This window comes from Lacerta agilis, chromosome 4, assembly GCF_009819535.1.
Source record: "Lacerta agilis isolate rLacAgi1 chromosome 4, rLacAgi1.pri, whole genome shotgun sequence".
In the NCBI taxonomy this organism is placed as follows: domain Eukaryota; kingdom Metazoa; phylum Chordata; class Lepidosauria; order Squamata; family Lacertidae; genus Lacerta; species Lacerta agilis.
This window is the reverse complement of record NC_046315.1, coordinates 7,681,017-7,703,921: the sequence shown is the minus strand read 5'-3', so window position 1 is coordinate 7,703,921 and position 22,905 is coordinate 7,681,017. Positions and strand designations below refer to the sequence as shown.

The 22,905-nt window shown below is 46.7% G+C and overlaps 1 protein-coding gene across 1 annotated transcript in view; it reads left to right on the top strand.

Annotated features, from left to right (window-relative positions):
• The window catches only part of MAP6 (microtubule associated protein 6), a 51,203-nt gene extending 28,608 nt beyond the window's left edge, over positions 1–22,595 (top strand). Inside the window, exons 2-4 of the mRNA XM_033145980.1 lie at positions 6,646–6,859; positions 10,890–11,086; positions 22,413–22,595. Of these exons, the coding sequence (XP_033001871.1) occupies positions 6,646–6,859; positions 10,890–11,086; positions 22,413–22,512 (511 nt within the window). The 3' untranslated portion in view covers positions 22,513–22,595. The remainder of the gene's footprint in view (positions 1–6,645; positions 6,860–10,889; positions 11,087–22,412) is intronic.
• The last annotated feature ends 310 nt before the right edge of the window (positions 22,596–22,905 follow it).

The following is a 22,905-nucleotide window of genomic DNA, read 5'->3' as shown; positions in this document are numbered from 1 at the left end:
GGCTTAACAAACATACCATTGCTTCAGATTTTCATAGCAACCAGAGTTTTGGGGGGGGGCATGGCTGCTGGTTTTTTTTTTTACCTCTCCTGGTGTTCAGGGGCTAACACTGGCTTTCACCCAACCCAGCTGTTTTGGACAACAATTCCTATCAGCTGCAGCCGGGGAAGGCACTAGGTTGGGGAAAGAAATAAAGGGGACATGAGAGAAGTTTGTAAATTTATGCATGGAATGGAGGAAGCAGACAGAGAAACATTACTCTCCCTCTTTCGGGGAAGAAATGGAGGCAGTGAGAGATTTCACTTTCTTGGGTTCCATGATCACTGCAGATGGTGACAGCAGTCACGAAATCAGAAGACGCCTGCTTCTTGGGAGAAAAGCAATGACAAACCTAGACAGCATCTTAAAAAGCAAAGACATCACCTTGCCGACAAAGGTCCGTCTAGTTAAAGCTATGGTTTTCCCAGTAGTGATGTATGGAAGTGAGAGCTGGACCATAAAGAAGGCTGATGGCTGAAGAATTGATGCTTTTGAATTATGGTGCTGGAGGAGATTCTTGTGAGTCCCATGGACTGCAAGAAGATCAAACCAATGATCCATTCTGAAGGAAATCAGTCCTGAGTGTCCACTGGAAGGACAGATGCTGAAACTGAGGCTCCAATACTTTGGCCACCTCATGAGAAGAGAAGACTCCCTGGAAAAGACCCTGATGTTGGGAAAGATGGAGGGCACAAGGAGAAGGGGACGACAGAGGACGAGATGGTTGGACAGTGTTCTTGAAGCTACTAACATGAGTTTGGCCAAACTGCGGGAGGCAGTGGAAGACAGGAGTGCCTGGCGTGCTCTGGTCCATGGAGTCACGAAGAGTCGGACACGACTGAACGACTGAACAACAACAATAATAATGCTGTGTGCAAGCTTTTTGGTCACACAGCTCTCTTTGCCAGGTGCAGAGTGTTCAAGACGTTTATAAAAGAACATTCTTAAAAGGAAGAAGATTGGAAGACAGGAGTGCCTGGCGTGCTCTGGTCCATGGGGTCACAAAGAGTCGGACACGACTGAACGACTGAACAACAACAACAGAACTTGTGGACATCCAAAGAAACGGAATATTGGAAGGTTCAGTACGGATAAAAGAAAGTAATTCTTCGTGCGGCACATAGTTGATCTATGGAACTCCCTGCCACAGGAGGCAGGGGTGGCTGCCAATGCAGATGGTTTTAAAAGAGGGTTGGACAAATTCATGGTGGAGGAGAGGGCTATCGAGGGCTACTAGCCAGGATGGCTGTGCTCTGCTTTCATCGTCGGAGGCAGCGATGCCTCTGAATACCAGTTGCTGGAAATCCAGGAGGGGAGAGGGCTCTTGTGCCCAGATCCTGCTTGCGGGTTTCAGCCACTACAAGAACAGGATGCTGGACTAGATGGGCCACTGGCCTGATCCAGCAGGTTTAGAATCATAGCATCATATGCGACCACGGCTGCGCAGACGTTATTAGCGCAGAGATGGAAAGAAGATAAAGTCCCTACCAGAGAAGAATGGCAGATTAAGTGGATGGATTATGCCGAAATGGCAAAAAATGACTAGAAGAGTTGGAAATCAGGAAGATCAAAATTTTAATAAGGAATGGGGGGAAATTATAATCTATCTTAAAAACCACTGTAAACCGTTGAAATCGTTAGTAGGATTGGAATAACACTTGTAGTTTGATGGTGAAATTTTGGACAAAGCGGAGAGGTAAAAGATTTGTATTGTGATAAAAGGTGCAGGAGGAAATGATTCATGATAGGACCCACAAAGGGAAGGAGGGAAGTCCAGGAGATTCGTCGGAATCTTGTTTCTATGTTGTACGTTGGATATGTGACTGTAAATTTTTAAACTGAAAAAAGCAAATAAATAAATTTATATAATAGAATCATAAAGGTAAAGGGACCCCTGACCGTTAAGTCCAGTCGCGGACAACTCTGGGGTTGCGGCGCTCATCTTGCTTTACTGGCCAAGGGAGCCGGCATACAGCTTCCGGGTCATGTGGCCAGCATGACTAAGCCACTTCTGGTGAACCAGAGCAGCACACAGAAACGACATTTACCTTCCCGCCGGAGTGGCACCTATTTATCTACTTGCACTTTGATGCGCTTCCGAACTGCTAGGTTGGCAGGAGCTGGGACCAAGCAACGGGAGCTCACCCCGTTGCGGGGATTCGAACCGCCGACCTTCTGATCAGCAAGCCCTAGGCTCTGTGGTTTGGACCACAGCACCACCCGCGCCATAGCATCATAGAATTGCAGAGCTGGGAGGCACCCCGAGGGTCATCTAGTCCAACCCCCTGCCCAGAACTGTCCCTGGGTAGGCCTGAACCACCAGCCTTCTGGTTACCACTGACCCATTTCTCTTAAAGGCCGCCTTCATGAGAGCCAGTGTGGTGTAGTGGTTAAGAGCGGTAGTCTTGTAACCTGGGGAACCGGGTTCGCGTCTTCGCTCCTCCAAATTTGGCTCAGCCAAATCTGAAGAGCCAAAGGTTCCCCACACCTGCAAGCATGCGCAGGGGGGACAGTCGCTGCGTGCCATGCTGGCCTCTGTGCCTGCAGCGAACATGCTTGCTGTGGGTATATCATCAGGATTCTGCTACTGTGGGCGAGGCTGCCTTCGGCGATGCTGTCAATCTCCCTTAATTTCACTACAGCGAAACGAGACTCGCGTGCCGGTCCCCACACCAGTTGTAGAGCTCCGTACGGCTTGCGCTTATCCTTAGCTCCTGCCGCCTGCACGTTACATTATTCATGTGCCTTTTGTCTCGGTGATGCGCACGAGGCGGAGCGTTTTAATAAAGGCGCACTCGACGGCGTGTCTCTTTCCGTGCCTGCCTGGATGTCCCCCTCCTCATCTTTGAATTAGGGTGCGTTGGAAGCATTTACTTCTGGGTTTTCAGCGTTTGGGTTCTGAAACATTTGTCAATGGAGACGTTTGAGAACTGAGGTACCACTGTAGTAGTACAGTAGTATTAGTTCCAGTTACAGGTGGGTAGCCGTGTTGGTCTGCCATAGTCAAAACAAAATAGGAAATTCTTTCCAGTAGCACCTTAGAGACCAACTGAGTTTGTTCCTGGTATGAGCTTTCGTGTGCATGCACACTTCTTCAGATACATTGAAACAGAAGTCACCAGATCCTTAAATATAGTGGGGGAGTGGGGAGGGGTATTACTCAGCAGGGTGGTGGGAATGGGTGATCTGCTGATAAGTGTGGAAAACCTGTTGACGACTCTAAACGGCTGCAATTAGTCTTGCAGGGAAAGGCAAGGAGTGAGATGGCTAAAGATAGCTTTGTTATGTATAATGGGATAAGAATCCAATGTCTTTGTTCAAACCAGGTTTCTCCATGGTTTTAAGTTTGGTGATTAGTTGCAATTCAGCCACTTCTCTTTCCAGTCTATTTCTGAAATTTCTTTGTATTAAGACAGCTACTTTGAGATCTTTTATAGAATGTCCTGGGAGATTGAAGTGTTCTCCTACTGGTTTCTCTGTCTTGTGATTCCTGATATCAGATTTATGTCCATTTATCCTTTGGCGTAGGGTTTGGCCTGTTTGTCCAGTAGTATTAGTATTAGTAGTAGTAGTAGTAGTAATTTCTGACTGGGTTGCCCCAGCCACTCTGGGCGGCTCCCAACAAAAAATGGCAAAAGCACAATAAAACACCACACACTAAAAACTTCCCTGGTCTCTTTTAAGAATCATATAGCTGTATATCTGTTTAATGTCTGGTGGGAGGGCATTCCACAGACTGGGTGCCACTACCAAGAAGGCCCTGTAACCTCACTTCTCGCAGTGAGGGAACTGCCAGAAGGCCCTCGGAGCTAGATCTCAGTGTCTGCACTGAACGACAGGGGCGGAGATGCTCCTTCAGGTACATAGGGCCTTTTGGGGCTTTAAAGGTCTGCACCGAAACTTTTGCATTGTGCTCAGAACGGTGAATTTGTCCCGATTACAACCCTCATCATCGGTCCCAGCCAGCAAAGCCATCTGGAGGGACCAAGTTGAAGAAGGCTGGACTGGACCAAAGTTCCTTGTTAGAAACGACCTTCTTGTGCATGCAGATCTCAATCTAGTGTGTGGAGCCCTGATCTACATGCAAATCTCGCTTCTGGGATGCCTGTCTGTTTTATTAATGCAAGGAAAGAATCATGCGCGCGCAGGCACACATTTGCTGCTTGTGGTGTTTGTGGTGCGGTCTTCAGCGATTCGCAAGCGGTTTTCCGCTAGTGTGGAGTGTGTGCTGAATATTAACGACCGGCTAGGTTTTAATTAATGGGTGTGTTTCTGCCCTGGAGGAAGGACGCAGCATCACAGCCCGCTGTCACTCAAATGGATTGCAAAGTGGATTGATCATCCTGAAAAGGGGAGTGGGGGGGGGGAGGGGAATAAACCATTGATCAGTCCGCCATCAACTCTCATTGATTATTTGGATGGTGGAAGCTCAAAGATGTTTGACAGCAACACACCTGCCTCTCATTGCTATTTTAGAACAGGGGTTCCCAAACTTATTTGGCCCACCACCCTACTTTTCAGGGGGGGAATATTTACTCAGCACCCTCCCCCCCATCTACCTTCTTTAAGTGAAAAAAACAAAGATGCAGAGATAAATTTGCATTCTTTTGTGTATCTATCTATCTACCTACCTACCTACCTACCTACCTATGTATGTCCTAAGGTAAAGGTAAAGGGACCCCTGACCATTAGGTCCAGTCGCGGACGACTCTGGAGTTGCGGCGCTCATTTCACTTTACTGGCCGAGGGAGCCGGCGTACAGCATGACTTAGCTGCTTCTGGTGAACCAGAGCAGCGCACAGAAATGTCGTTTACCTTCCCGCCAGAGCAGTACCTATTTACCTACCTGCAGAGGCGTAGGAAGGTCAGGTGGTACCCGGTGCAGAAAATTTCTTGTCACCCACCCCCCATTGATCCCCCCCCCCGGCAAAAATGGTTTTATGTTATTTCATATTTTCTTACAAAGGAATAATAACAAGTAATAATAATAATAAAACTTTTATTTATATCCCGCCCTCCCCGGCCGAAGTCGGGCTCAGGGTGGCTAACATCAGATACATGACATTGGTATAAAATCAAACAATAATTAAATTACCTCCTAAAAACATCTCAAAATCAAATTAAAGTCTAATTAGATGGCTTTCCGCAGGGTTAGGGTTGGGAACAGTAAGTGCTCCACTGAACTGAAATTTCAGCCTTCATGACATAGGAAAACAGCCAAGTGAACAGCTATTTTGGTGGAGGAGGGTCAAGCTATTAACTGATATGCATGAAATTTCATATATAGCTATATATAATGGCAACAGCCTCTTCCCCCAAACCCTTGGGTAGAGGGAGGGGGAGCCCTCTGTGTCTATCACAGATATTAATATTGCTCAGTGTGAAGTCACCGGATGCTCCTTTTGGAGCGAAACATCGTCTAGACCCATTAGATTGTTCAAGACTTCGCTTGCAGAACTTTCTCCTAAAACAGAATGAAAACATCAAAGATACATCCAAATATTTCCACACAATATGTTTTTGTGACAATTGTTATTTTTATTGATTTTCCATAATTCCATACAATATCTTGTGCAAGTCAAACACAGGCCCATCTTCTTAGAAATAAAATAATCAGAGCTGACTAGCATAGCTCACTCTCACACGGGCTCCATTTTGCCTGCATTTCAGCCCCTTAGGCTGTGCAGCATCTTAGGTTATGGGGGGGGCATCTCACTTCCACAGAGCCTGAGAACAAAGACTTAGCCGCCACCCATCCAAGATGGTGCATTTGCAACCGAATACCCTTGCCACCTGATCTAAGGTTAAACATTCACATGTTAGCTAGCAGACAACAATAGTTAATTATCAACTTATCAAGGAGTTCAGAGACCACTTAGTATACTCCAGTGGAATTTCCCCACGTTAAAGCCTTCAGTGATACACATCTAGGCATCCCCCCTTTCGGTGTCAATTAAACAACTGACACTGTTCAGCATAACGGTGTGTACAAACAGAAAGCTACTAAAGCCTGGAATACTGTGTCCAGTTCTGGGCACCACAGTTCAAGAAGGACACTGACACGCTGGAACGTGTCCAGAAGAGGGCAACCAAAATGGTCAAAGGCCTGGAAACGATGCCTTATGAGGAACGGCTTAGGGAGCTGGGTATGTTTAGCCTGGAGAAGAGAAGGTTAAGGGGTGATATGATAGCCATGTTCAAATATATAAAAGTATGTCATATAGAGGAGGGAGAAAGGTTGTTTTCTGCTGCTCCAGAGAAGCGGACACGGGGCAATGGATTCAAACTACAAGAAAGAAGATTCCACCTAAACATTAGGAAGAACTTCCTGACAGTGAGAGCTGTTTGGCAGTGGAATTTGCTGCCAAGGAGTGTGGTGGAGTCTCCTTCTTTGGAGGTCTTTAAGCGGAGGCTCGACAGCCATCTGTCAGGAATGCTTTGATGGTGTTTCCTGCTTGGCAGGGGGTTGGACTGGATGGCCCTTGGGGTCTCTTCCAACTCTAGGATTCTATGATTCTATGATTCTAAAGCCATTCCATTTCTTAGTCATTCTGGCCAGCCTTTTGGTTCCCTGCTTCTCACTCAAGCTCTCCCCCTTCCCTTCAGAAATGAATTCCAACCCTGGACAGACGTCAAGCCGGTGAAAGCCATCAAAGTCAAGCCCCAGTACAAATTTCCGGAGGGGAAGATGAACCACAAAACGAGCTACAGCACCCAGTTCACTGTCGAAGGGGCGAAGCCCGGCCCTTCGGATAACAAATTCCTCGAGCATCGGAGGATACGGAGCCTGTACAGCGAGCCCTACAAGGAAATCTCAAAGGTAAGGGAGACGGGAGACGGGCAGCACGGCTCCTCTGTGGGATACTTCCCCCGCCGAAACGAAACATTCATTTATTTCGTACTTTTGTATGCTGCTTCTTGGCACACTGGCTGGGGGTGATGGGAGTTGGAGTCCTGCATCGTCTGGAGGGGGGGAGGTTCTCCCTCCCTGCTCTGTGGCAAATTTGGGGAGGGCGGAGTCTCTGTGGGGTCAGCAGGAACCAACCCCCCCCCACGCATCCCACCAACATCCCATCCAGTTGGTTGGCTAGTTCAGAAGTTCTCACCTCCTTGGACTGCTCTGTGATTTGACTTCAGTTTCATCTGGGCCCACAAATCAGGTTCAACAGAGACTAGGAACCATCAAATCAGGCTCTCACTGTTGCAAAAGATGCAGGGCTTGGGGTTTTTGTTTTGCTTTGTTTTCAGGGCCTATAATAACCCCTAGTATCTCTGTGTGCCCTCGTTTGTTCACTACAAATCTATACATGATCTGATGTAATTCAGGGCCCCCCAACCTGCAGCCCATGGGCTGGAAGCAGCCCACGGAGGCCGTATAACCGGTCCCCAAGCCGCCCCCAAACCGAGCTACCCGCTCAGCAAGTCCGCACGCGCTGCGCTAAACCGGCACAGCACGGCGCGGAGACTCTCTTCCGTGGCTCCTGAAATTGCTTCTGCACATGCCCAGACGCCGGAAATCACATCTGCACATGTTCGCAGCACCGGAAATCACTTCTGCACATGCCCAGACACCGAAAATTGCTTCTGCGCAGGTGCGACTTTTTGGAGTCTGGGCATGCGCAGAAGTGATATCTGGCGCCGCAGACATGCGCAGACGCAATTTCCGGCATCGCACTGCGCTGGTCCAGCCCACAGGGATCTCTGCAGGAGTGATCCGGCCCATGCCCGGTAAGCCTTGCCGACCCCTGATGTAAGCAGATTAATTTCCTGGATCTGCAGAGCACAGGTGTAGCATGGCTCTCAGATTCACTTGTGCCGCAGGATTCAGGCTGCTGCCTTCACCATCACACATGGAGCCTCTTCAGGCATTCTCTGTTCTCTCGGGGATGGTGGTGTGAGAGGCAGAGATCGGGGCATCTCTTCGGGGTCCTGGGTAGGGGTCTTTCTCAGCCTTTACTGCCCAAGGTTTTAGAATAGCCCTGCACAAAACTCCCTGGATATATCTGGCTACAATTTTTTGGGCAGGCTTAATCCACGCTGAAAGGGACGCGGGTGGCACTGTGGGTTAAACCACAGAGCCTAGGGCTTGCCAATCAGAAGGTCGGCGGTTCGAATCCCTGTGACAGGAGTGAGCTCCCGTTGCTCGGTCCCTGCTCCTGCCCACCTAGCAGTTTGAAAGCACGTCAAAGTGCAAGTAGATAAATAGGTACCGCTCTGGCGGGAAGGTAAACGGCGTTTCCGTGCGCTGCTCTGGTTCGCCAGAAGCGGCTTAGTCCTGCTGGCCACATGACCCGGAAGCTGTACGCCGGCACCCTCGGCCAGTAAAGCGAGATGAGCGCCGCAACCCTAGATCCAGTTACAGGTGGGTAGCCATGTTGGTCTGCCATAGTCAAAACAAAATCGAAAATTCTTTCTAGTAGCACCTTAGAGACCAACTGAGTTTGTTCCTGGTATGAGCTTTCGTGTGCATGCATGGTATCTGAAGAAGTGTGCATGCACACGAAAGCTCATACCAGGAACAAACTCAGTTGGTCTCTAAGGTGCTACTAGAAAGAATTTTCGATTTTGTCGCAACCCTAGAGTCATCCGCGACTGGACCTAAAGGTCAGGGGTCCCTTTACCTTTTAATCCACTCTGAAAGGACTTTGACCAAAGGGGGGGGGAATATACGCCCATTTTTAGACCACCCATTATAGTGAACGGGCACACAGAGCTTTGTTTATGCAGAGCAGCCCAGAACTCAGAGCACAGATCTAAGTGGAGAAGGCACAGTGACTCAGAAACAGAGTGGAAATATAGGTTGCTGGCACCCGCCTGTCTTGAGAGACAATGGAGTGCGCCTTCAGGGGTGAAGTGAAACCAGTGCATTAGCAGCACTGGGGCACAAGCCTGGAGGTCCTGGACTGCCCATATGACAAGACCCCCCCCCCTCCTCGGCCTCGCTAATGTGGTCCAAAGGAAAGCAGAGGAAGACGTTGGGCACCAGATTGGCTGCAGGAGTTGCTAGAAGGAGGCGGACAAGTCGCCATCCAATCGTCTTAGGGACTCCAGATTTGTGTGTAGGGTTGACTCCTGAGCCTTTTCTTCTCCCAAATATATTCTGCAAGGCAGTGGAGGTTTAGGATCGGAGCTTTCCTTCCCCTAGATGGGCTCCCTTCCCAGGTGGACGAGCCCCATCTGCCCCTCACTTCCCTCTACAGCATGTGCAGAAACCCCATTCTTGACCGTTGGACCCACTCTTGGTCTCATCCACTCCATCTGCCAGAGCCTGTCTTCACATGCAGGGGAAACCCCTAACTCCCTGAGGGTTTGAGACCCCACAAGCTACCCTCACCTGGTTTAGCTGGCCAGTCAAAGCCATTCCTAGGGTGTGGCCGCTGTTGCCTACTGACAACTTCTAGGAGCCACAGGTGAGAGCTGAAACAAAATAGAAAATTCTTTCCAGTAGCACCTTATAGACCAACTGAGTTTGTTCTTGGTATGAGCTTTCGTGTGCATGCATACTTCTTCAGATACACTGAAACAGAAGTCACCAGATCCTTAAATATAATGAGGGAGTGGGGAGGGGTATTACTCAGAAGGGTGGTGGGAATGGGTGATCAGCTGATAGGTGTGGAAAACCTGTTGACGACTCTTAACGGCTGCAATTAGTCTTGCAGGGAAAGGCAAGGGGTGAGATGGCTAAAGATAGCTTTGTTATGTATAATGAGATAAGAATCCAATGTCTTTGTTCAGACCAGGTTTCTCCATGGTTTTAAGTTTGGTGATTAGTTGTAATTAGTTGCTGAATTGCAACTAATCACCAAACTTAAAACCATGGAGAAACCTGGTCTGAACAAAGACAAAGACCAAGAACAAACTCAGTTGGTCTATAAGGTGCTACTGGAAAGAATTTTCTATTTTGTTTCGACTATGGCAGACCAACACGGCTACCCACCTGTAGGTGAGAGCTGAGTGCAGGGTGGGGACCAAAGGTGGACAAACTAGCCCAGAAGGAGCCCAGCAGAGGTACTAACTGTCCCCTAACGCTCCATACACCCCATATACAGTGGTACCTTGGTTTACGAACTTAATCAGTTCCGGAAATCCGTTCTTAAACCAAAGCTTGGTTCTTAAACCAAAGGCGTGCTTTCCCAAAGCAGCGGGGGGACTCAATTTACAAACGGAACACACTCAACATGTTCCGCTTCCAAGGCAACGTTCACAAACCAAAACACCTGCTTGCATGTTTGCAGCGTTCTTAATCCAAGTTGTTCATAAACAAAGCTGTTCTTAAACCAAGGTACCACTGCGTATCAGACTGAGACGCCAGGCAAATCTTGCGGCCCACAGCCCCGAAGGTGGTGCATACAAAAAGAGGGTTTATAATGCAGGGGTCAGCCAACTTTTCCAGCAGGGGGCCAGTCCACTGTCCCTCAGACCTTGTGGGGGGGCCGGACTATATTTTGAAGAAGGAAAAAGAACGAATTCCCATGCCCCACAAATAACCCAGAGATGCATTTTAAATAAAAGGACGCATTCAACTCATGTAAAAACACGCTGATTCCCGGACCACCTGTGGGCTGGATTTAGAAAGCGATTGGGCGCAATCCGGCCCCCGGGCCTTAGTTTGCCTACCCGTGGTTTAATGCTTCTAAGGACAGGTTAGTTAACCAGTCAGCTAAATAAAGGTTGCAGCGCTGCCTTGACGCTGCCCTCTCGATGAAACCTTTGCCACCATTCGGCCATGCCTCTCTAAATCCGCTTTTCTCCTCCCTCCCCCTCACCTCTCCTTGTGTGTTGTGTGTGTGTGTGTGTGTGTGTTGTTTCTCTTTGTGCCGGCGGTGGCTCGTCCCTTGCACCCCGCCCAGGTGGAGAAGCCGAGCCCTCAGCCTTCTAAGCCAAAAAAGACGACCACAAGCCATAAACCCCTGAAAAAGCCCAAAGATAAGCAGATGGTTTCGAGCCGGTCGTCCAAGAAAAAGAGCGCCGAGGGGCCCAGCGGCACAAGCGCCGAGGAAAAGGAGAAGAGTAAAGAGATGAACAATAAATTGGCCGAGGCGAAAGAGTAAATTTCAATGCACTTACTTGCTTTCTCTTTCTCTCTCTCTCTCTTTCTCTCGTTTTCTACCCCCCCTCCCCCGCTTTTATTTTCTTTTTTCTTTTTCTTTTTTTAAATAAAGGCCACAAAATTAATTAGAGGCTTCTAATCTGCCTGTGTTCCAATTGTATTAGAGGCTTTTTATCTTTGATTTCAAAGGCGGATTAGAAAGCCTCCTTTTTTTGAGTGGGGGGGGGGTTGTTGTTTGGCTGCCTAGCGTAATAGGAGGCAGGGAAAAGGCACAGGAGATTAGTTCTCAATCTATGTACATCAGAGATTTAGGGGAGAGATAGAATAGGGGGGGGGTGTGGCTGGAAGAAAGGTCTTCTCGTCCGGCTTTCGCCCCGGAGAAACAGGTTGGCCTGGTTTGTTTGTTTTTTGCCATCAAAAATCCTGCGAAACCTGTTGGACCCAGGGGCAAGAATGAGGCAAAAGGAGCGTGTGTGTTTTTCACACACTGAAAACAGAATCCCCTTTGGAACCCTTCCAGCTCCCTTAGAAATTTTTTTTAAAAATCCAATTCACTACCCATGTGCCCCTTTCTTATGCCTTAGCCTATAAAGCTCAGAGGAAGAATAACCTCAACTCATACCACTAAGAGAGGGTGTAAAATAAAAATTGGTTCGTGTGTAAAAAAAATAATCTATCTGGTAGCCCTCCCAAGTGTCTTTTTTAAAGTCAAAGTAATGAGACAATTTACATTTCCGTGGGGGCGAACGGGACCGTCTTGTCACACACTCCTAAGCAATGCCTTAGGAGAAGGTGGCGCTTGCTGTGATGTCACAGCATTCCATATTTCCTAGCCCCGCCTCGCCCCAACCAGGGTGGAGAGCGTCTCATGTTGTGATGTCACTAGGAGAAAGTTCTACTGAGCATGACAGAAGGAAAGAGGGGGGGGGGGAGGTTGGAACCACGCTCGTTTGCAGTAGGAGCCCACGCCGCTCCCATTAACCTAGTTTCTTTGGACATCTGCAGCCTGCGTCGAGCGGGGTTTCAGAAATTGTAACGGCGGCGTTAAACGTCTCCCAGAGGAAATGCTGTTTTCCAGCTTTCAAGTCTACGTAGCTCAGAGGTTCAGAGGTAAAAAAAAAAACCTTGCAGAAGTAGATCAGGAACCAGAAAATAAAAAGGGAACTGTTTGGTTTGCCAGAACCCTGCTGATTTTCAGATTATGGCACACAGAAAGCTGCATTCTACCATGCATACATGCATACCATACAGGGAACCAGGCAGAGGGCCTTCTCGGTAGTGGCGCCCGCCCTGTGGAACACCCTCCCATCAGAAGTCAAGGGAATAAACAACTACCTGACATTCAGAAAACACCTGAAGGCAGCCCTGTTTAGGGAAGTTTTTAAACTGTGATATTTTAAATGTATTTTAATGTTTGGTGGAAGCCGCCCAGAGTGGCTGGGGAGACCCAGCCAGATGGGCGGGGTACAAATAATAAATTATTATTATTATTATTATTATTATTATTATTATTATTATTATTATTATTATGCCATAGGCCCATCTTGCTCAGCATTGCCTACACTGGCTGGCAGCAGCTCTCCAGGTTTCAGAGGTCTCCCCTAGCCCTACCTGAGCTCGCATGCTGGGGCCGGTTGTCCTCAGCAGAGGTTGGTTTCATGCATTGCCAACAGCAGAGAATTCATTCCAAGGATGGAGAGAGGAGGGGCTGAAAATAACACGAAATTTCAAGATCTCCACCTGGCAGCCACGTGCACCGACGTCCTGATTTGCCCAACGTTTTCGCCTCCGAAAAAGGGCAGATCAAGCGTTGTGCGTGTGTGTCGCATATATGCTATGTCAGATATCCATGCAGGTGTGATGTGAGAGACTGTATAAACCTGGAGTCTGCTGACGACAGCCGGCAGCAGCAGATGACCTCATGGTGATGTCACGCAACTTCCGATGGTGTCATGCAAGTGTCAGCTGATCACTGTTTGAACCACCATCACAGCCTCAGATTTGAAGAATACTAGTTAGTATCTTTCCAGGTGAGTTCCGAAAATGCAGGATAGGATCACCACCGCCCAAAGGCCCTGGGCGCTTTCTCGTGTCAAGGACAAAACAGTTTTTAGGGGTTTTTTTTAGTTTTTTCTGGTTCCTCCAATGTACAAGTGAGAACACCACTGCAAGCGATTGGGGAAAAAAAACAATTTTTTTTTTCACCGTCCAGAGAAGCAGCCGTTGGGTTTAATTGCTCTTTGGCCCAAAATCGCCAATTAGTTTTTTAAAAGGACGTTAACAAAACAGGAAGGGCGACTGGGATGGATTGAAAGGGCAAATTTCCAGGTCCACGGTTGCTATGGAGATGTTCGAGAAAGGCTTCCACCCCACCCCACCCCCCACCCTCCATGAATCATTTTTAGTATTATTATTTATAGAGCGCAAGATTTGCAGAATGTAAATTTCTGAGATAGTTGAGAAAGGTGCAGAAATACTGCCTTTGCCACAGAACCAGGTTAGAGGGGGGGGGGAACAGATCTCGGGCTGCAGACCTAACCATGTCTACCCAGAAGTAAGTCCTATTGAATTCAGCCGGGCTTACTCCCATGCAAGTGGAGATTTTAGGATTGCAACCTCGGAGGCTGGGGTGGGGGGCGGGTGGGGAGAGGGTGGGGCGAGCTGTATGATAACTGGGTAGCAAATGTTGTGGGCTTGGCTTTGACTACTGAACTGAATGCAAAAACCGTACTGTATTTGTGTGTGTGACGTGTTCTGTTAAGGCTTGCTCCCGAATGCTTTCGGCTATAGAGTATGTGTAACAAAATTCTGTGGTGTATCTTCAAGTGTAGCTATATTAGAACTTGTAGAGTGTGAAGTATAGCCAGGTTTGTGTGTTTGTGGAAGGGTTGTGGGGGTGGGGTGGGGGGCCGGGTTCGGGTCGGGAGGGGGCAGGTTCTAAACCTCCAGCGCTTTGGAGAAATGCAGGAATATCCACCAGGAAGCAAGGGGGGGAATTGCAAATGTGTGATGCATTAAAAAGGAAAAAAAGAAAAATCTCAACTAAGATACATGCATCGTGGAGAGCTTCATTGATTGATTGATTCATAATGCTTGTCTGATATTCAGAATGCTTTTTAAAAAGGGAAAGGGAGGGGGGAACACCTGCATGGACATTGCCTGATTATACAAATTTGCAGCTCTGAAAAGATGCTACTTTATTCTCTGCGGTAGTATCTCATCTACATGCTCCATGAGAGCCCTGCAGCAAAAAGCTGGGCCATGATCCAGGGGGTAGATCTCTGTTTTTCTAAAGAGTTTTTAAACAAAAAACAAAAAAACAACTCCTTAGCGTAACCACCATCACCCTAAGGAATCCACAACCTTTAAAAACTGTCCTGGGTCCATTTTTCTTCTTGAATTTCTGCCAGCTGGGCACAGCAGTCTAATTCACTATAGTGGGATCATTGCCTCAGCCTTTCCCCAGATAAACGGGGGGGTTTCAAATACCCAGCTCAAGCGGGGAATAAATCCTTTCCCTTTCTCTCCTGCCTTACAGTGGTACCTTGGTTCTCAAACTTAATCCGTTCCGGAAGTCCGTTCCAAAACCAAAGCGTTCCAAAACCAAGGCGCGCTTTCCCATCGAAAATAATGCAAAACGGATTAATTCGTGCCAGACTTTTAAAAAACAAGCCCTAAAACAGCAATTTGACGTGATTTTTACTATCTAACGAGACCGTTGATCCATAAAATGAAAGCAGTAAACAATGTACTGCAGTCAATCAATCAATAATCAATCAGTAGCTGAACTGGGTTCCACGGAGTCACAAAAACAAAACAAAGAAGCCGCAAAAAACAAAAATGCAAAATAAACAGCGGAGACAGACAGACCTCAGTGTAACACTCAAAACGGAGCACGTTCGGCTTCTGAAAAATGTTTGCAAACCGGAACACTTACTTCTGGGTTTGCAGTGTTTGGGTTCCAAGTTGTTTGGGTACCAAGGCGTTTGAGAACCAAGGTGGCACTGTATTTGTAAATTTGGGGTGACGGATATTTATTTGGGTGGACGAGAGCAGGGAATGGATTTGGAAAGTGGAGGGGGGGGGAAGTCTGGCGCTGCATTCGATCTTCGAAGCACCGTCGATTGACACACAGAGCAAAGGGTAACCATAGAAAAATGCTATACTGCCGGGATAGTACCGCCAATCCTGTGCAGAACTGAGATATGATTCGGCCTGGCTCAGGCAGCTGAACGAGGCAGGAAACCAGGAGCTTCCTATGCAGGCTGAATAGCATCCTAGGTGGTTGTGTGCACTTTTCACCAGGACCATGGTGCAGGAGGAAAGGCGTGGCCCCACCTCTCCCTGCACAATCCGAATCCTGACCTCCCCTCCTCACCGAGATTACTATTTAAATAACAAAAAACCACACACACTAAATAAGGAAAACCACACACCTCGAATGCATCTAGCGCGGTCTTTGCCAACCTGATGCTAGAGCTGATTTGAGAGCCGTCGTCCGAACGGCACCAGGTTAGCAAAGGTTGATCTAATTCAGCGTTTCCTGGCGGTTTCGGACTACAATTCCCATCATCCCTTGCTAGCTGGGGATGATGGGAGTTGTAGTCCGAAAAAACAGCTGGGGACCCAAGTTTGGGAAAGGCTGATCTAATGCAAGTGCGGGGAACCTCGGACCTGCCAGATGTCTCCAAACTACAACTCCCATCAGCTTTAGCAAGAATAGCCAATGACCAGGGATGGTGGGAGATGTAGTTCGGCAACATCCGGAGGGCCAAAGGTTGGCCACACCTGAACTAATGCATTTTCTGCTTTGATCCGAAGCCCCATTAGGCATAACTGGGCAGCTTAAATGCTCACCTGCCCTCTTATAAGATGCTAAGATGCCCCTACCGTTCCATGGGGAGATTCCACTCTAATGAAACAAGGAGGTGAGGGGTTTTTTATTTTATTTAAAAAATCCTCGTGGGTCATAGAGGCTGCAAGAGGCCTTTAGTGACTTATCTTTTCTCTGGTTAACACCCAAGTGTCTCCTTTAAGCCCGACATATAGCAGCAGCACCTGAAATCTCCTGTGGTCTTGGATGCAAAACATGATTTAGTTTCATTAAGCCATTCAGGTTTTCCTTCTGAAATGTGTCCCTGCAAACTTCTGTAACTCCCTCATTCTTTGCATTCCTTGTACAAATATTTTTGCTCACTGGCTTCCCTCCCCATCTGTCCCCCCCTCCCAAATTCCTTTTGAATATTCCTGCGCTTTCTCGTCTGCTTGTTTGAATCACCTCCTTCGTTGTACTGTTATATCCTCTCTTTGCGTGAGATGGTGCTTAAACTTTCACGGCTTGTTGACACCCCCCACCCACCCACCTTGGCTTTGCAAAAAAAAAAAAAAACTGAAATAAATTCCACAACCACCCGCTTTGCTCATCTGCCGTGTTTCTGTTGGGGTGTGTGTGTGTGGGAATTGTGTGGTCTTTTCACAACCTCATCCATGCTCATGATTCTGCGAGGCAGAGCCAAGTTGTCTTAAGGGATATTTTGTGGCCTCGATTCTGCTGCTTTATCACCAAGGTGGGGGAAATTGCCTCACTAAACTGTGCTAAAGAGTTCGCTGTCTTCAGTACTGCCTTCAATTTTGCTGTTAGTGTAATCGCAGCCAGACCAATATTAATGTATAGCCAATGGATTGTGGTGTGTTTGTTCAAATAGAGGGTCGCTTTTTTCTTCTTCTTCTTCTTCCTGGACAACGATAAATAAATGCTGAACACACAAACACCCACTTCCTTGATTTTTGTTTTTCCCCTCTGAATTGAATAAGCCAAAGGATGTTTCCTTTTTTGATGTCCCACAAGAGACTTTGGTTTCATCAGGGAGAAACCTTGAGAACAACGCTCTTCGAAGTTTGGTTCTCTTTCCAGCTTGAGCTGATTGATCGATTAGGATTAATAATAATAATAATAATAATAATAATAATAATAATAATAATAATTGGAGGAGGGTGAAAGTTGGGATGGGGGCAAAAGTTTGCTCCCATTTGCGTTTAAAAACGAGCCTACGCAGTTCACACTTTGCAAAACTGTGCACGAACCGAAACACCTTTTCAAACATGCGCTTCTCTGAATGTTGCAGTCTGTTTCTCTAGCCAAGTAATGTGCACAAACAGGCAGGTACTACTATGGTAAAGAAGTGGTGTGCATTAAAACATATATATTAGTGACAATAGCATACAAAAAAAAACCACTACTCTGATAGGAGAAACTGTTTTGCAAAAAAAAAAATGTGAATATTAGGCAAAATTGCATATATAAATGTGTTTCGGGTGGGAGTGGAGGATGCACTAAAATGCTGATGAATTTTCATGAAGGCCTTTATGTATATATATAATTGCAAACGTAATGGAGAACTGAATTTTAAGACTGGGGAAATGAGATACCAAGATGGGACAGATCCACTCGCCCCTAGCTGCAAGTTAAAGGCATATCTTCTCCATTGTTTTGGCAGCCTCTTTGGTTCTGGTGTGTTCTTTTGCAGTGGGGAATGAGTAAGGGAACTTGCAAGAAAATTGTCCTCAGGCCTAACCCTGCGTGGCAGGTTTGCTTTATTACAATATTATGCCTCCTACAGATCTCAAAAAGGCGCCCATGCTGAGGTCTAGTGGCACATGAACGTACTGATTCAACCACACAAAAAATTGACAGTTGCATTTTAAACACACATTTTATTGGCGGGAGGAGTATGGCAGGTTATTGGAGCAAATCCCAGCAGCTATGCCGCAAATCATTTTAATTGCATTGATGAACTGGCTGGTGGCTTATCCTGTCCAAGATGGGTTTTCAAAGGCATAGAACAATCAAATCCACACATATATAAATAAATAAATAAACCACAAGCCCCCAGTGCCAGCAAACAGGCTTTAGTGCTTTCTTGGAAGGGTTCACCATTCATCTACTACAATAGGTATCTATCTACCGACAGCAGTGAGATTGGAACTCGGAACCTTTTTGTGTAGGAAAAAGCAGAGGGATCACAGCCTTTTGAGTTTGCCTTGGTGCTTATGGATGCTGCTCTCCACAAAACCTCTTCTTCATTTCCTTGAATGGAAGGAAACCAAGATGGCACCTACTATTACATAGGGCAAGGCAGTCTCCCTCATAGGCCATCTTGTAATGAATGCAGTCGTCACAGGAACAGCTTGTCCAACTAAGCCCAACCCTTATAGGTAAAGGTAAAGGGACCCCTGGCCATTAGGTCCAGTCGTGGATGACTCTGGGGTTGTGGCGCTCATCTCACTTTACTGGCCGAGGGAGCCATCGTACAGCTTCCGGGTCATGTGGCCAGCATGACTAAGCCGCTTCTGGCGAACCAGAGCAGCGCACGGAAACGCCATTTACCTTCCCACCGGAGCGGTGCCTATTTATCTACTTGCACTTTGAGGTGCTTTCGAACTGCTAGGTTGACAGGAGCTGGGACCAAACAACGGGAGCTCACCCCATCGTGGGGATTCGAACCGCCAACCTTCTGATCAGCGAGCCCTAGGCTCTGTGGTTTAACCCACAGCGCCACCCGCATCCCTGTAACCTGACCCTTAGGAAGCAGTTAGCGTGAACAGCGGGATAAACTCTTGAATGCATTTCCTGAGAACTCATTGCTTATGGAAACGTTGCCTGACGAAGTCCCTGCCACACTCTTTCGCCGGAGACAAAAGTTCCCTCTCTAGGAGATGAGCAAAGGAGAAAATGGCGGACGTTTGATTGGGTTTACACCCAACGTGATTGCGTGGGAAGAACTTTCTGTGTGTTGCGACGTTACCCCACCACAAAAGCTGCTCTTGAAACACCCAATGTTGTTGTTTTTTTTGATGTTGCACATGTGACTAGAAGCTCCTGTTTTGTGTGGAGGCTCAAACCCATCCTTTTTCAAACGCAGGTGCATATTGTGACCACCTGTCAAGGGCATAGCAATGTGATGGGTCGGGTTTCAAAGACGGCATGTCTTGGGCCGAATCCTGGAGTCGTCTTCTTTAAAGCTTCGTCCACAAATACATGAAAAGATACCAAATGCTAATACCGGCACTCAGTGCTTTTTTTTCTGGGGGGGGGGCACAGGGGAACGGATGCCCCTAAACATCTTTGTACTTTTGTCCATTTACTGAATTTATTTTCCCCGATTTGAACTATAAAATGGTGATTCTCTTGAGTCAAAATGAAAGTACCCCTAAACATTTTTATTTATTTATTTAGAAAAAAAGCGCTGCCTCCACTCAACATTGAAAATCCTCTAAGAATTTCAGACTGGACAATCTATCTTTTTACATTCCAAACTAATGTTTGGACTTCCAATATGTGGCTTTGCACAACCCGAAGTATTTCAAGGCTTTTTGCCTCTCCTCCCAAATCCATTTTTACTGGATCCAATTCTACTCAGCCTACAAGACAGTATAGTTTTCCCAGCACTGTTGTCGGGTAGATCTCCCCTCACTGGTCATTCCCCTTTCTAGAAACATGGGGCGGAGTGTCCTTCTAGGACCGAGGAGGTGCGGGTTCAAATACCCTCACAACTAGGGAGAGTTTCTTAGGCGAGGTGTATACTGCCCTACCTCACAGGGTTGTTGTGATGTTGAGATGGGAAATGGCAAGAACCATGTGGGCTGCTTGGAGTCCCTTGGAGGAAAATTGGGTTGTAAATGAAATGGAACAAGATGAATGCCATTGTGCCAACCCCAAAATGCAGCTAAGGCCCAGTTCACACATTGAATGAATGAATGAATGAATGAATGAATTTATTTTTACGGTCACAGACCAACTTACAGTTCACACATTGTGTAAAGGCCATGTACCCTCTGCCCGCATCAAGCATACTTCCACTGTGTGGTGTGAGAAAAGGGGTATCAGTGTGGCGCTGCGATGTGTGAGACTTCAGGTTCACATCCCATCTCAGCTTTAAGGCTGAAAATCAATTTTGGTTCTGAGTGCTGAACTAAAAGCAAGGGGAAGAGGTAACCAGAGCTATTGGGGGGAAATCTCCACTTGCACTGAATTTGGACAAACAGCAAAAGGACTCCTGCCCTGTGCCGTCACCATAGCAGTCAGAAAGGATGGGGAAGAAATTTGGTTTGGATTGCATTTCGTTGCATACTTACCTAATCTGTACTTCCTGAAACAATAAGCAAAGGTCGCCATCGACACCCACACTTCTCTGAATTTCGCAACGCAGTTCAGCAACCCAAAAGTGTGTACAAAAAATGTTAGGGGAAATTAAGTGTGAAAATGCATATATGAGACAAAATTGCATACAAAAAATGTATGCATTGGGGTAAAGAGGAATTAACATGCTGCTGGATATTCACGAGGAGTTGTTCCTTTAATTGTGAACTTAAGCAGAAATATAGTGGACTGAGAAATTGAGAAATGAAAAAAACCATAATTAACAAATTCACCCACCTCTAGCAGTCAGCCAGCTGTTGTAGAAAGCTCAGAGACAGGGCCTAGTGTTGATCACCAGCAATCTTTCTTGCCTGGTCCCTAAGAATAAGTTGCATTCTCTACATTAAATTCCCATAAAATAAATGCCTCGCACACCCAAATATTCTCTTTGTCTCTCACGCCTACGCAAGCACACACCATAATAAATGTTTTAACTTTCAAGGTGCTCTCAAGAACTTAACCCGGTCTAGCCAAGAATTCGGTTCCACAAAATTTCCAACTTGGCTTTGGAAATTGCCGTTTAGAGATACTTAAAAAAACAAAATAAAACGCTCCAATCAAAAACAGGAGTTAAGACGACTGATCCCAAGGCTTTTACATTTGTGCAATTCGCTTGGACTGTGACCACTGGATCTTTCCGCTTAATGGACGCTGCAGATCTGCTTAGCAAATGCACTAAACCACACCAGCATTGGGAATGTTCAAAAAGTACCTTATTATGGGCTTTTGCAAGAAGACGGGTACTGCAGCTCCTGCTGATTGTTTTCCTTCATCTTTTAAAGATGGAGACCATTGCACATGGGTTTTTAACCCTTCCCTCCCGCACAGATTTCCCACCCAATTCACACGATAAACAACTCTAAAACAGGTCCCGGGAGATTAAGATGCCATAAAGACATGCAAAAGCATGAAAACAACACAAAACACACACACACACAAATTATTTGTGACACACAGATGTGAACCAAGTGGATCATTTTGGGGAAACCTTTGCAAACAAGGGAGAGTCAAAGTATCTGGCCATCTCTAGTCTTTTCTCTCTCTCTCTCTCTCTCTCTCTCTCTCTCTCTCTCTCGCCATCTCTGGTCTTTTCTCTCTCTCTTTCTCTTTCTCTTTCTCTCTCTTCAAGTCCTCACCGTGGCCTATCAGAATTTTCCATACACTGTAGCACATCCTGGCCAATTCATTTTTCACAGATGGCAAAGGGGTTCCTATTGCGAAGCAACATTTGCCAGCTTCCACCTTTTGCTTTAAAAGGAAGCAAACGACCAGGGTGCCATTTTGAATAAACTCTAAAATATGTGGTCAAAATTTCAAAATGCGGATGTCAAGGTGCAGCTTGCAAAAGCAGATTACAATTTTCCCCCTGCTTTGGGACAGACCATTTCTCATCTGCAACTTTTGCTGGGTGCCGCTGGGGGGGTGGGTGCGCGGTGTCTCGCCACGTGGTCCAACGTGGCCCCCTTCTTCCTAAATCAACCGGCGTGGGGGGCACGCAGCAACAGACCCCCTGTTGCGTTAAACGGGCCGCCCCACCCGAGACCCCTCTTCCTGCTCCGGAGCAGCTACAAATCAAGTGGCCTCCGCCTCTTCTCCAAAGAAAATGCATGCACACGAAAGCTCATACCAAGAACAAACTTAGTTGGTCTCTAAGGTGCTACTGGAAGGAATTTATTATTATTATTTTGTTTTGACTTTGAGAGCTGAAAAACCCAATGAAAGGGTTGCCATATTTCAAGAAGTTAAAAAAAAAAAGGTTGTTGAGTTTTGGGTAGAGTTTCAAAAATCCAGACATTTCCCTATTTCCCGAAATTCATTATTAGAATCCTGGACATGTCCAGAAAAATCCAGATGAATTGTTTTCATGAATTTTTATCCAACGAAGCCATGCTCAGAGTAGACTCATTGAAGTAATGGACTGCAGACAGTGGTGTTCATTGATTTTGATAGCTTCTTAGCCGGATACAACCCGACGACATCTTAGTTGGCTGCCTATGGGCCGCATTCTGCAGTTCCACGCTACGCAAATGATTGCAAGTTCTGCTGCCTTTATGTGTGACAGAATAGGCTTTCGGTCGGTCTTGTGCCATGATGACTTATTATTTATTTATTTTTTGCTTTCAGTGCCTCCGATAAAACAACCGGTGCTACAGACAAGGAGCCCATTTCCTTAGGACGGGACCAACTGGTCGAGGTTAAGCCCCTGCCTTCTATTCCTGAGTAAGCAGTCGGGACAAGCATGTAGCCTGCATGAAACTTATAAAAGACTTATTTGAATAATAGTACCAAGAAAATAATAATAATTCAAAAATCAATAAAGTGGTGCTAGATCCTCTGTTGTCTCTGGAATCATTTACAGAATTGTGTCTGGGTTCACTCCATCAAGTTGCTTCCCAAGATGAGAATGGCGAGGGTTGGATTTTGCCAACACCTGGAGAGCAAAAAGTCTTGCCGTTCCTGTTTTAAAGTGTAAAGCTCCAAATCTCTGCTGCTAGAGGCTCTGTGCCTTTACAGAGATCTGGCTGTAGATCTTGTTTCCATTGGTTTGAAAGGGGGAGAAATATTTTAGTGGTAAAATATGGCTCTCCGGATGCCTAGATCCTGGTTCGGGGCAAGT